General features: G+C 38.5%; 2 protein-coding genes across 2 annotated transcripts in view; one reads left to right on the top strand and one right to left on the bottom strand.

Annotated features, from left to right (window-relative positions):
• Positions 1-14,645, bottom strand: part of ODF2L (outer dense fiber of sperm tails 2 like) — a 63,461-nt gene that overhangs the window by 24,670 nt on the left and 24,146 nt on the right. The window lies entirely within an intron of this gene.
• CLCA2 (chloride channel accessory 2) lies at positions 53-13,181 on the top strand. Its single transcript, XM_031554855.1, is given in 15 exon segments — positions 53-336; positions 2,678-2,828; positions 3,129-3,237; positions 4,097-4,265; positions 4,536-4,581; positions 4,584-4,762; positions 5,407-5,634; positions 6,622-6,799; positions 7,025-7,131; positions 7,897-8,121; positions 8,898-9,168; positions 10,243-10,293; positions 10,296-10,409; positions 10,956-11,192; positions 11,489-13,181. Coding segments are annotated over 15 exon segments (2,664 nt in total). The 5' UTR covers positions 53-159; the 3' UTR covers positions 11,911-13,181.

The raw sequence follows: 14,645 nt of genomic DNA, 5'->3' as shown, positions 1-14,645 counted from the left end.
CGCGTGCCGGAGGACGGCCGCCTCGTCGCGCGCCTCCAGGTAAGGCGTAAGGCGGCGGGCCCAGGAAGGGGCAGCCCCGGATGGGGAACCGGACCCGACGCGTCCTTCAAGCCGCCACTAAGCTGCGCAACAAATGCCGTAGTCGAGATCGATAGCGGAATGAACACTAATCCCGTCTTTTCGTTGCATGTTTGCCAGGAGATGATCACCGAGGCTTCCTCTTATCTGTTCAAAGCTACAAAAGGCAGGGTCTATTTCAGAAGCGTGAAGATTCTGATACCTCCGACGTGGAAAGAGAAAAGCTATGAGAAACCAAAGCACGAGACCTATGAAAAGGTAAGACTCAACACCAGCTGCAGGAAATGGGGTGCAACTAAAAGTTATTTGAACATTTATCTGTATGTCCAAATGTACAAAAACTTCTAAAAAAAAAGTGATATGAACACCATTCACACGAGACTGCTCTTAAAAACAGACAAAATGATCTGTGAACCACCGCTAGTAAGCACATAAATAATGAGCATCAGTAACAAAATAGTAGTTACAGCCTACAGTAACAGTAGTTGTAACAGCCTGTTTTAAATGAGAAACGAGAGAGTGCTGGACTTCAAGAAACTCCATGTTAAATGCATCAGGGTCCATAAACTGATTGCTTTACAGGCTTTTGAATCATTTTAGAAGCCTGGTTTGAATATCTTTGATCTGAACATTCTTATTTCATTTCTCTACTCATTTTCACATTTATGACAAGTTGGGAATGTTTGCTTGTGAATTCCAGTGATGGGTGTTGTTTTTTTCACCTTTTGCATTCTTAACCCATCAGCTTTCGAAGACATTACAGAATGGCTTGGGTTGGAAGAGGTCTTAAAGATCATCTAGTAAATTAGGTCATAGTTTTCCAATTGCACCACGGCTGACATTTGTGCTGAAGACAGCAGTAATACTTGTCTAGGTGGAGTTTCAAACTCATTAGGAGAGGTCTGGCAAGAAAGTCAAGGAAATCCAGAAGAGCAAAGTCACCTTGTTGCTAAGGAAATAGAAAAAGAAGCATAGACTCCATTTATTCAGAACTTTGTGTAGCTGCAATCCAGGAAATGGGATGCACATGAATCTGCGTTTTAGCTACCTGCATGACCGCTGGTACTCAATGACCAGCTTCACAAGTATGAGATATTTGCATTAGACATTCCACTATATTTTCTTCAGTAGGTAATATAATATATAACATATGTCATATACAATAAAATAATATATGTATCATATATAAAAAATAAATGTACATAGGTCGCTCCAAAAGCAATGGCTCTTACGTATTTCTGGAAACTACAACAGCTACTAAGAGCACAATAACACTGTTCGATAGAAAAAAATCTCATCTACAAAACAGGATTTTTCAACACAGTCACCACCGTTAGCTGTGCATTTTCACCAGTGATAAACAAAAGTTTGTATGCCATGCTCATAAAAATCTACACCAGTAGAAGTGATCGCTGTCACTTTTGCCATTGCTGAAATGCACCACTCACCACTTCAGTGTGCTCACACTTACTGTTTGGTCTCCAATAAACATTCAGCAAGTGTCAGTGAATGTCAGTGGATTCAATTTTTTTCTGTATGGAGGAATTCAATAAGACATCTTTGCTTCATCCACACTTCCATATCAGACAATATTCTGTCAGACTGCCCCTCTACTGCCATCTGTCACACAGCAACAAAATGAGATACTGATGGAAGGACTCAGCCTCTACTGCCATCCCACCAACATCCACCTCTGACACTGTGGGCTGACATAATAAAACAGGAGGCATTACTTTCCAAACAGCCCTAGTATAATATATATAATAAATATATAACATTATAGTATTAACGTATGTTTTAGTTGTGTTCCTGCTTGTCACCTTCTTTCATTTGTAACATTTGTCAGAGGCTGAGGAAAGATAATAGGGACATATCCAGTGTTTGTTTTCCAGTCTATCTTGAGTGGACAGATGCTTACTACCAAACCCTCTGATTTGCAGGTACCAATTTACACCTTCTTTTTCATCTCTCCTTTGAATGCCTGCTTTTCTTTATATTCTCTGTAGTTGGAAATCTGTTTCAGCCTATTGTATTAAAACTTCCTCCTGTCTGAAATCATCCCAACTATTAGTGCTTGCAGCCAGCTCTGCAGTCCCACCCAAAAAGAATCTTTCTTTTCTGGGGGAAAAAAAAAACAAAACCACCAAAGACCTGCAGAAAAATGTTGACAGTGATGCTTCTGACTAGTTCTTCAAATAACATTCTCAATATGCAGTAAAACCTAACATGAGAATAAAGTTCCTTGCATTTGAAGTCTGAGAGAAAAAGAAAATATTTGGCTACATGCAAGAATAGCAGTCCTTGCTCATGGCTCTCCATTTTATTACTGTAGTCACAGGTTCTAATTATTTTTTATAAGAAATGAATCTAATATGTAAAGAGCTTTAATAAAGGAGTAAGTACACTAGTACGTCACTTCAGGCTTTCATTATGCTGCTGGGAAATCTTTCCATAATCTTCTGTTCATCTTGCTGCAGCAGAAGTTAGGAGCTCAGTTAGGAGCCGAGTGGTACTGCATTGGACAGTTTAAATAAACAAAGCAGTTCTTCCTTTAATCAAGTTCCTTTTCGTAACTTTTTGTACTTTCTAATGATTTTAGGCAGATGTCATAGTGGCAGCTCCTTACTGGAAACATGGCGATGACCCATACACCCTGCAACACGAAGCTTGTGGAAAAATGGGAAAATACATCCATTTCACACCTAATTTCTTAGCAAATGATTATGTGACAGACATCTATGGCTCTCGGGGTAAATTCCCAAAATTGTTTACTTCTTCAGTTTGCCCTTAGTGTGAAACAAAAGATGGAATATTGAAAGCTGATGATAAAATAAGCCAATTCTAATTAACATAAAAGCTAAGATTTCCAAATGATATTATTTAAAGTTAGTCACACTTAGGCACAGAAGTGAATTGCTTGATATTAAAACCGCTTGTGGTATGATGGTGTGATTAAAGTCCCTGGTGTAATATCACTGATCAGCTCTTCAGGCACTGATGTAACAGCCAACTCTGGTCACCCTGTGTTTGCCCTTCTGTCCTCTCTGCAGGCAGAACCTTTGTGCATGAGTGGGCCCACCTTCGTTGGGGGGTGTTTGATGAGTATGACAATGACAGACCATTCTATGTCACTGGACAGAATCAGGTTAAAGTTACAAGGTAATTCAGCATTTGCCCCTTCTACAAACACTTTCTGGTATGTTTTAAAAAGCCACATGGCATTTTTCTGTAAGCTCTTGAGCTACCCAGTTTCTTTTAGCCCTTGTTTTATCCATCATTAAATATTCTTCTTTCTTTATGAGTAAATTACTGTTTTTCATTTTTACACTTTTCTGTGGTTCATGGCTTGGCAGAAGTGGTGAGTGTTACATTTTTCTGGCCTCACACTGGAAACTTCATCACTTCTGGACTCTTCTGCTGGAGAGGAAATGGTGCTTTTTCAGAAATCCTCCTTCTCATGATCTGCTTAAGCATTTCTCCTTTCTCTGACCATGCTGCAAATCTGGGGTGTTTCTGCTGAGCTTCTCTTCTTCAATCCATTTTTTCATCTTCATTAAATCTGCTCATCTTCACCTCTGCATTCACCATTGCAGCAGTGCCTGACTCATGACCTGCTTTTCCTCGCAGTCTATACAACCAAATGGACCTTGAGAAACAAAGTTTTATTGCAGCACATTTGACCTGGAACTCACCAAGCCTATGGTACACCATGAGGCCACTTACAGCAGTTTTTCAGGATATGGAAGCAGTTGGAAGATGTGACTTCTGGATGAATAAGATTGCTTTTGCAGTTGTGGCCTTTGTAATTGTAATATTTCTACTTAGTTGAGAGGCTAAAGTGTTGAAGAAGGAAAAAATCAATGGTTCTTCTTTTTGTCACTTTGCAATGGATATTCATATCTTTTTGCAATGTTAACTTTTATGCAGGTGGGCTGCAGAGTACACTGCAAGCATCATTAATGTCAGCACTATATTCAGGTAGGTTTTTAAGTGGAAATGTATTCTTTTTTATCCTTAGATGTTCTTCTGATCTTACTGGCATCTATGTCTGTGAAAAAAACTCCTGCATTGATGGTAGTTGTGTCATTAATAAGCTAACAGGACTTTATAAGGAAGGATGTGCATTTATTCCTGAGAGAAATCAGACTGCAGTATCTTCAATAATGTATATGCAAAGTTTATCATCTGTAAGTACAAACATGTGAGAACAGATTTCTTTCAATGAAACATACCGTTACAAAATCTGGTATATCTTCCTATGCTACATTTGGTTCAACTTTTATGTAAGCAAATCAACTGTAATGTATTACTATTAGTGCAGTACGAAGTTTAATGTGAGGTGATGTCTCAACTGTGTGTATACAAAAATCACCTGTTACGGTTTTCCATCTTAAATGTATTTATTATTCTGTTATTGCTTACTTCTGATTTTTATCTACCTGTTTCGAATATTTTAGGTGGCGGAATTCTGTAATGAGCATAATCATAACAGAGAAGCACCCAATTTGAGAATCGAATGTGTGACTACAGAAGCACATGGGAAGTAATTAAAAACTCCACAGATTTTGAAAATGATCTTCCATTGACCAGCAGCAGCCTTCTTACTCCTCCCTCTTTCTCACTGCTTCAGAAGAGAGACAGAGTCATCTGTTTAGTTCTTGATGTTTCCAAGACTATAGCTGGGGTAAATTCTTCATCAGTATATTTCATTGTACATTGTATTTTTTTTCTCTTATGCTTTCAGAACTTTATTCATCTAGAAATAGTCTCCATGCAGAGACAGAGAAACCTGATTAGAGATGTAAGGAATCCAGTTGACAGTGAGAGTGTTTGGGATTTTCTTAAATCTTTGAGGCAGAGGAGCCATGATTAACATGAACAAGGCCAGGACAGCGATGCAGGATACTGGCCAGGTGGCTATCAGTGGCAAGGCTTTGAGTGGAATAAAGGACTTTGTGTGCTGGGTGGCATGAAGCGTGAGAAAGATTGATGATGAGCCTGAATGGTAGGGGGAAAGCTGTGAGGAACAAAAAAATTCCAGAAGAGATGGGTCTGAAGGCCTTCTTCACTGAGGAGCAGTGTTCAACAGTGAGTGGGCTAAATATTGGCTAACTTTGAGGCTGATCTTCAGTGAAACAAACTGAATAGCATCGTGGGGTTTTGTATTCTAAATTAACATTGGAACTTGAAAAAGCGAATATTTTATGTTCCTTCCCTCTGTGATATTTTCTGCCAACAATTTTTAGCTATCAGTTTGTAATTTGCAACATTCATTGTTATTTCACATGCTTAACGAAATTCTTTGCTTTTCACTCCTTTTATGTGTAGGGTAACTGGATCAATAGATTGCATCAAGCAGCAGAATTGTATTTACTGCAAATTGTGGAAGAAAACACTTATGTCGGTATTGTCACGTTCAGTGACAAAGGAGAGATCAAAACTCACGTGCACCAGATAGTCAGTGACGAAGCACGGAAACAGCTTGCTTCATATCTCCCTACAGCTCCAGGGGGGAAGAGGGCAAATGTTTGCGCAGGCCTGAGGCTGGCATGTGAGGTGAAGCACCACATACACTGCTTCTGTTTGCACCTCTTGTGTAGATGGTTTGTTTTTTCAGTTGTGAGGATATTTGTGTCTGGGCTACATCAAATGCCTTCTACTGATTACTGCATGGTTTCTGAAAATAACTCCTAGTTTTCCTGTGAACCTATTATTTATCACCTTGTAATAATTAAAAATACAACAGCCAAACTCTTTTTATAAAAACTTATGTGATTGCTGCAATAGGTTTAATGATATCTGTGTTATAAACCATCATGATATATATTAACTTCATAACTTTACAAATGTTACGAGTTCTGTATGTTTTATCTTTACTATTTTTCCATTTTGCTTTCTAAATTATTTCTAAAACTGAAGCTGACATACACTGCATTTCTGCTGTCTTTGATTAAGTGGGATTTTGATTGCTAAATTCAACTTAGATTTGTCTAAAATCCCATTCCTTTTTGGCCTTGTTATGCAATATGAATTCATTAACATGGTTTTATTATTGCATCTTTAAGACCAGTATATTAAGGGCAACTTTTCCCTGCCTCAGTTTACTTCAGCCTGCTGAGTACTACAACAGCTCAGCAAATGAATTATGTGAAATATACTCATCCCGCCACCACGGTGGGTTACTGCCACCCTGAATTTTGTCTGGGAAATCTGGGAGCAGTGATATTTTTTCATGTCTGATTTTAATTGACTTCCTGCACGCTGAAGCCTTTAGTCTCAGCCTTCTGCTGGGAGGATTAATATCTGCATAAATACACCTGCGAGAAAGGAAATTACTGGAGTTGTTCACTGCATATCTCATTGTCAAGTACCCATGTGTCACATTCTCATTTTGGTCTCTGTTATTTCTATACCTTACTGCTGTATAAAACTTAGAGGGTACTCATTATAATAGAGTGTCTTTAAAGACAGTGTCAAAATTAATTACAGTGTAGATTATGTGATATTTATTGCTTCTGCTAAAGTTTGTTCTTCTACCACCAGGTCATTAGAAAGAAAGAAGGACATCTGTATGGATCTGAAATTATACTGGTGACAGGTGGACAGGACAATAGTACAGGCAGGTGTTTTTCTGAAGTGATTAATGGTGGATCAGTCATCCATACTATTACTGTTGGGTCCTCAGCTGCTAAGGAAATCGAACACTTCTCCAAAGAGACAGGCAAGTATAGGAATAAACCATGACTCCTATCTGAGGATGTTGGAAAAACTCTGATGAAGAAGGTGGTGTGGGTGTGTGTCCACAGGGAAGTGAGATGGCTATCCTCCCTCCCTGGCACCATTGCAGTTCTGTGGTAACATTTGGTACATTTTGCGAATCAGAAGTAGCTCTTGTGTCTTATGTAATATCTAATAGCTAAATCTGTAATAAATCGTGCTGTTTCAGGAGGATTTAAGTTTTTTGTCCCAGAAAGGCTGGACTTCAGTGACCTACTGGATGTTTTCACTGGAATTATGTCCAGAAGTGGAGATACGTTCCATCAATCTGTTCAGGTTTGTTTCATAGGCACAGTTAATTATTCTGCTTACTGTTTTTTAAGATAAGATCAAAATGTATCAAATGTATCTAAGTGTCCTGCTCCCTCTTTCCAGATCACAACTTCGCCAGCCTGATACATAATCATCTGCTCGCAGGTTGAGCAAAGTGATGAGAAAATAAAGTTCTAACTTCTTTGTATAACCTGGAAAACTGTAAAAGTTTCCTTGATTTCTACTGCATGCTAGAATATATCCAGCTTTTTCTCTGCAGTTTGCAGAGATAATTACCACTTCAAGCAAGGCCCAGAATGTCATCCGGAAATTTGATCATCCAAGAACATCATGAGGATGAAGTTCTGTCTGCATCAGGAATATTATTTATTGCTTTTCCTCATGGAGGAGCATATAGATGGAACTTTAAATCCAATCCATGAATCAATCTTATTCAGGATCATGCTCTTTAACATCATCATTTTCAGCTGGGAAAGTAGTAATATCCTACATACCTCTGCATTTCATGAATTCCATCCAGTAAAAATGTAACATTAGTAGAAGGCCTAATTTTTCTGTCACTCCTATGATTCTGTGGAGCTGCTAAATTATGCTATTATAAAATTGAAGGGGAGAATAAAGTCCCTAGTTATCAAAGGCTAATATCAGTGTACATCTTCATAACTTTTCAAGTCTATCAGATCTGATAGTTCAAATGATAGACCAAGTCCTTTTTTGTAAGAGTGTGTAATTTCAGACCTGATAGAATAATTTTATTCTTTCTGATAGATTGAAAGCGCTGGTGAAAGTGTTGCAGGGTTCAGGCAACTCAGGAGGACAGTGACTATTGATAGCACTGTGGGACGAGAAACCTTCTTTGTAGCCACATGGCAATCTGCTGAGCCACCAGAAATCATCCTGATTGATCCCATCGGAAGAAGCTACACCATCAAGGACTTTGAATTAGATTCAGTATTCCACGTAGCTCGCCTCCAGATTCCAGGAACTGCAGAGGTACAACTCATTCTCTTTTTGTCTTTTAGCAATGGAACATCCTGACTCTACATTTCTTCCATTTCATTAATGTTAGGTTAATTAAAATCATTTAGTGGCTCGAGATAGAATTGCTCATCTACACCATGTGACTGCTGCTGTGTCCCAAGCAGAAGTATCTGCTGTGTTCAAGAGAGCTACCTGAAGGTTTTGTCTGTATTGTCTTTATTACAGTTAATACTTGATTTACAACTGTAAATGTCTGAATACTGTCAGCAGCCAGTAAATGAATTTTCTCTCATTTGTGTTCTAGAACATAGTAAGTCCATTTAAATTTACTGTATTGTGCATAGAAATTTCTTTCCATCGTAAAAGCTCTGAATACTTTTTTTTTTCCATAGAATTTTATTCTTAATCTCCTGAATACTTCACAGAAGCTAAGGAAGTAAATTGAAATTGATGTTTGTGTTCTCACATAGAATGGCTGCCAAGAGTCAGAGGATAGAATCATAGAATGGCCTGGGTTGAAAAGGACCACAATGATCGAGTTTCAACTCCCTTATATGAGCAGAGTTGCCAACCACTAGACCAGGCTGCCCAGAGCCACATCCAGCCTGGAGGATAATTGGAAATCTTTACTCTGATTTGTAATCATGAGTGCTTCCACTGACAAAACACAGCTACTTCTAGGGTTCTACTTAGTCTAAGTAGGCTGACAGAATTTAAATAAGGCCAAATTAAATTATCCAAAAGATTGTTATTTCATTTGAAAACATTCGATTGTTTTTTTTTTTCAGACAGGAGACTGGACATATACATTGATAAATGTTCACCTGGCTCCTCAAGTTCTGACAATGACAGTAACTTCTCGAGCAGCAAATTCTACTCTACCCACTGTGTCTGTGATAACCTATATGAGTACAGATACAGTTTACTATCCCAGTGCAATGGTTGTCTATGTACAGATTAGTCAAGGCTTTTCCCCTGTTCTTGGGGCAAATGTGACTGCCATTTTCAGTTCAGAGAATGGAGATACAGTTTCCTTGGAACTTCTGGACAATGGAGCAGGTAACAAGACTCTAGGACTATAAATTCAGAAGTATCTATAAAATTAAATTAAAAGACTCCTTTAAGTACTGTTTTCATTGAATACTTTAGGATACAGTGCTCTGAAGCAGAGTTTCTAACGTTCTGTGGTAACACAAACAAGTGTGTGTTCTTGTTGAATTTATTTCTAGATAAGCTTTTGTTCAGAACAGGATTTATATGCATGAATTAAATGCACAGACATGTTCCAATAAGCAGAATTGTGCTGTGTTCATTAGTTATCAGTTGTCATTCCAGCTGATTGAATTGATGATGTTCAGCACATTGGAAGATGTGGTCTTTAAATCTCAGTAAATTAGAAAGCTGTTAGCAAGGTGAAGTTTAAGCATTTCCAGGCAGAAGTTGCAGGCCCTATGCTTTATTGCCTCTTAACAGCTGTCAAGAAAAGGTGTGAATCTCCCAAAGGTGTTAGAATTTAGCAATGTTTAGTAACTCACACATTTGCTTTGCATAAATTATTACGGTTAATTAAACTTGCTGCAAGGCAACACAATTGTAACTGCGCAGACCATCATGTTGATGGAAAGGATTTTTGTACAGAGTAGGTAGTTATTAAATAATTTTTGTAACTTTTGGAGCTACTTGGATTTGTTGTTTCTGTATTAAATTCACAACTGAAAACAATCAGAAGATGATGGTAATGAATACTCTCTGGTTTGCATCACCTTGGGGGTAAGGCCCTAAATGAGAATCCTTTCTGGGAATGCACACTGAGCACTTCAGAAGTGCAGGTCCTCTGTCTCCCCTGAATTCCTGGGCACTTCCCCAGAACGCAGCTTGAGGGCACCTGCGACAACTAGAGAAATAAGATGATTTTCCTAAGTTATCTTTTTCTTCAGCTAACATTCAGTGCAAGGAAGCATCTTAACTTCACATCATTTTAACATGCAACCAAAGGCAGAAGAGCTGCACAGATTGCCTATCAAAGAAGAATTTACCTATTCTTAAAGTCTACTTTCTATGTATGAATCTAGAAAGCACAAAAACTCACATCCATTATTGTTTGAAGTCAATTTATGTCACTCTTCTACCTAGGTTCTGACATTATTAAGAATGATGGCATCTATTCCAAGTACTTGTTTTCTTTTCTGGGAATGGAAGATACAGCCTAAAAGTTCATGTCCAAGCTAACAGGACTACTGTGCCACAAACTGCAATGCCATGGAGTCATGCCATGTATATACCAGGTTATGTAGAAAATGGTAAGATGAAGCAGAGAAAAAATAAAGCTTCATTCCAGGACCTGAAGATATCTATCTCTTTGAAGATAGTAAGGGCAGGCATTATGACGACAGCTCAGCTAAGAGAGATTTACCTGTGAAGGGTTTAACACAAAATTAGTCTACGTACCCCAGAAAAATACTGAAAGCAGACTTCAAAGAACTATAATGGGGCAGTATCTATGTAATATAGGTAAATAGGATTTGGTTTTTGTCTCTGAAGAAACTATCCATAGGTTTAGTCAGTAGATGACTCTATTCAGTCATCTTAAATAAAGAATGGTTAAAATACTAGGAGATTAAACTCTCCTGATTATATTATAAAAAGCAACAGTTACTTCAATTTCATATTACCTTTCTTACTAGCACTCTTGAAACTACAAAGAAATAGACAATGCCCTTGAAATGGTCTTAAATGAAGTGAATGGTATTTTTGTATTTAAAACAGTATAGGTGAAGTTCACGTAGTTTGTGGAATACAATAATAAGCAAACAGTTAAGATTAATGAGCATTTTTTAATCTTGCAGGTAAACTCAAGATGAACCCATCAAGACCCCCAGCTATTAAAAATAATATTCAGGTCAGAAGAGGAGGTTTTTCTAGAACAGCTGTGGGAGACTCTTTCACAGTATCTGCAGTTCCAATAGGACCTTATATTGATGTTTTTCCACCATGTAAAATTATTGACCTTGATGCCAGAATGGAAGATGATAAAGTCATTCTATCATGGACTGCACCAGGAGATGATTTTGACAAAGGCCAAGGTACGTTTGTTGGCTTGCTAGCCTGCCTCCTGCCCAAGTTGAAATATCTGTAGTGGAGTTTTGTCTCACTTACATCAATTGGAAATTTCATTAAAAGCTACTGTGGTTCCAGGGCTCTATTCATGCTCTGTGAAATGCTGTGTTAATTATTCCAGCACTGTACTGGGTTGTGAGGATGGTATTAGGTAAGCAGTATTTTAAAAGTGTTTTGAAAGGAGAGTATTTTGAAACAGATATGAAGTTGGAATGATAGCTAACGAACAGATGACAATATCTTTTAATATTTGTATTTTCAGCCACAAGTTATGAAATCAGAACAAGTGAGACTCCTCTGGAATTAAGGGACAGCTTCTATAACACTACTTTTGTGAATACTTCTACTCTATCACCTCAGCGTGCTGGCTGCACAGAAATATTTCTGTTTAAACCAGAAGCTTTTACAACAGGGAACATAACTGTAATCTATGTTGCAATACGTGCTGTGGATGAAGTTTTTCTTCGCTCTGAGCTATCTAATATTGCACAAGCAGTAATGTTTATTCCTCCAATGGCATATCCTCCTTCTAATTTGAAGTTTGGTGTTTCAACAATATTGTTACTATTCTTTGTATTATTAACAGCAGTGTGTCTAACAGTAAGTACAAGCCTTTGTTTAGTAAAGAAAAAGAAAAAGAATCTTTCAGAAAATGCAGCTAAGCTGCTTCAACATAAAGTGTAAGCTTGTCAGAGCTCTGGCTGCTTTAAAGCATTTTACTGCTTAGACTTGTAAAACAATAAACTCTACAATAAACTCTACAATAAACAGAGTAAACAAGTAATCAGATTCCAGATATTATGAAGACATAGTGGTTTAACACCTGCATCAGGTTGTCTATGAATTTTATCATGGAAGATTGAATGACAGTAAATCAGGTCATAGGCTGATAGCTTGGACTGCAGATATGCAATATCTGTGTATAGTCTTAACACTGTGCAGTGTCATGGCCTATTCTTACTGTGTGGTGGAAAAGTTTTGATTAAATTGAGAGAGATACTGAAGATACTGTTCCTTTTTAAAAAAACAGACAACAAACAAAACTAAGCAGTGTGAGTTGTGTTTATGTTTCTCTAAGTGCATATGCCATTAGCTTCTAGGCATGGTGGGGAATTCCCAGAGAGGAGGAAACTGTGATCGTAGGGTGGGGGAGAAACGACTGCAACAAGACAGAAATAATCTTTGTCCTGACACAACTAAAGACAAAAGAATGTTTACTAAAAGCCAGAGCAGAAGGAAGGAGACCAGCTAGGGCACTCTGCTTTCAGCTCTCTGACATATCAGATCTGAAAAAAAATGTACAGCCTGCAATGGTTCTAGTATGTTTCTGTTACTAATCTCTTATATCCTTAAACAAGCAAACACAGAAAATGGCTTTCCACCCTAGAGATGGATCTCTGCTATCAAAAATCACATTAGAACTTTTCTTCCCTGTTGATACTGCTCCCCTTGGGTTTAGAAGGCTGAAAAGTACTTATTAACAACACACTGGGTTACTTTGAGTTTACTGTGTCCTTCAAGGAACTTTTTCTGCTCCTATAGAGACATTAAAGTTATTCTTTTATTTTTGTCTACATCAGTGTATATGTAAACGTATGTGAATGTTTGTGTATGTGCACATATGTGTGCATGTGTTGTGGGGGCTTTTTTCCCGTAATGAGATTGCAAATATAATGATTATCTGACTCAAAGCCATGTGTAAAGATAAGACAGGGCAATATCTTACGGACAGACTCTGAGTCAGTTTGTACTCTACTACTTCAGAGAGAAAAGAACAGAAGAAACTCTAGAATATGTTGTGTTAGATTTGCATTGTTTCTTTGAAATGAATTGGATACTGAATTACACACAACAAAGTCAGTTAGGTTCTCTGATGCAGGGAGGATCTTTTCCTCAAAGAATACAGTACAGGTGCAGTGTATAGAGCACTTCAGAGCAGGTGCAGACTTAAAGAATTTGCATTGCATGGCTAAAATTTGACATTTACATGTCACTGCCACCATCTCCTCATTGCACCTTTGTGGGGTGACAGCTGCAACTGCTGCACCCAGAGAGGAGCCAATTTTGTAGCAGCCGCAGTTGGAAATAACTCAACACACCCTGCTGAGAAGTAGAAGCAAGGTTGCTGTTTGGTGCTTTAGCTCTTTGGTGATAATATACATTGGAAAGAGGAACACAGAAGCCCATGGAAAGAGAAAGATGGGGAAGGGAATTTTGGCACAGGAGGGATCCTTGTTAAAATCTGTCCAGAGTAAAGAACTTAGGGCAGATCTCTCTCTGTGAAAGAGACAGGATCATATGAAGGGTATAAGCAGGAAGTCACCAGAACTAAACAGCATTCCTGCCCATTCCTAATCCTTTTTATTTATAGTCGAGTCTAAGTCCAGGGACAGGTTTTTGGAGATTTAAAACAGTTCCCTTCCTAATGTAGGAGGTGAAGGAGCTGTGTTATCCAGTGAACATAGGATAGGCAGTAGGTAAGATAGAATAAAAAAACAGAAAGAGAAGCAGTGAGGGTGACACAAAGCGGTGTTTCCGTGGGCTCTGATCTGACAGAAGATGGTGCTGCACCAGGAGGACAGGCCCGGCTCTGCAGGCCGCCCAGCTGCATGGCCACCGCCTTCCTTCAGCTGCCACCAAGTGACCTGGGTAAACCTGATCACTTTTCTGAGTCAGCTGAAACCTCTCCTGTGTTTCCAGCACAAGATACGGAAAATGGCCCTGCATTATACTGGTTCACGTTCGTTTGTGAAACCTTGCCCTTGGAAGAGAGTCAAATGTTACAGATTGCTTCTGAGATTTCGTGTTCTGCCCTTTGAGATCATTTCACCTTCTTACTGAGTGAACCAGGAAAGGAGAGAGGATCATCGCTGGAAAAAAAGGAAGAAACATACTTTTCCCATGGATAAAGTTAAAAGACAAGAATAAAACAAGCACAATTTTTATAATGATCAAAATCCAATGAGTAAACAGAAACAAATAGATGAGCAAACAAAACCACCACCACTGAAAACAACACCCAAGCAGGAACAGAAAGTATGGGATAAGCACACCAAAATGACAGAAATAAATACTTCTTCGGCTTCACGTAGCCAGAAAGTGGCTGATTTCAATTACTATACAGCAGTATGGTTTTGACAATGGAGAAATGACCACAAATGTTAACTGCTTGCTCCATGATGAAAGAAAAATCTGAAACTGAAATACTTTTTAGTTTGAATACCAGTTTTGTTCTTCTGTACATGGGAGCAGAACAGAGCTGCAGAGGGAGTGACAGGTTCAAGGTGCCAAGCTGGTCCTAAGAATTACAGAACAGTAACTAAGTATGTGGTGTCTTATCAAGGCATCTTAACAGATACCTCTCAGTGGTGATGATGCATGACTGTTGTCAGCTTTTTTTGGTTTTTGTGGCATCTAGC

Source organism: Meleagris gallopavo, chromosome 10, assembly GCF_000146605.3.
Source record: "Meleagris gallopavo isolate NT-WF06-2002-E0010 breed Aviagen turkey brand Nicholas breeding stock chromosome 10, Turkey_5.1, whole genome shotgun sequence".
NCBI lineage: Eukaryota > Metazoa > Chordata > Aves > Galliformes > Phasianidae > Meleagris > Meleagris gallopavo.
Note: the sequence above shows the minus strand (reverse complement) of the source record. Positions and strands in the feature narration are given on the sequence as shown.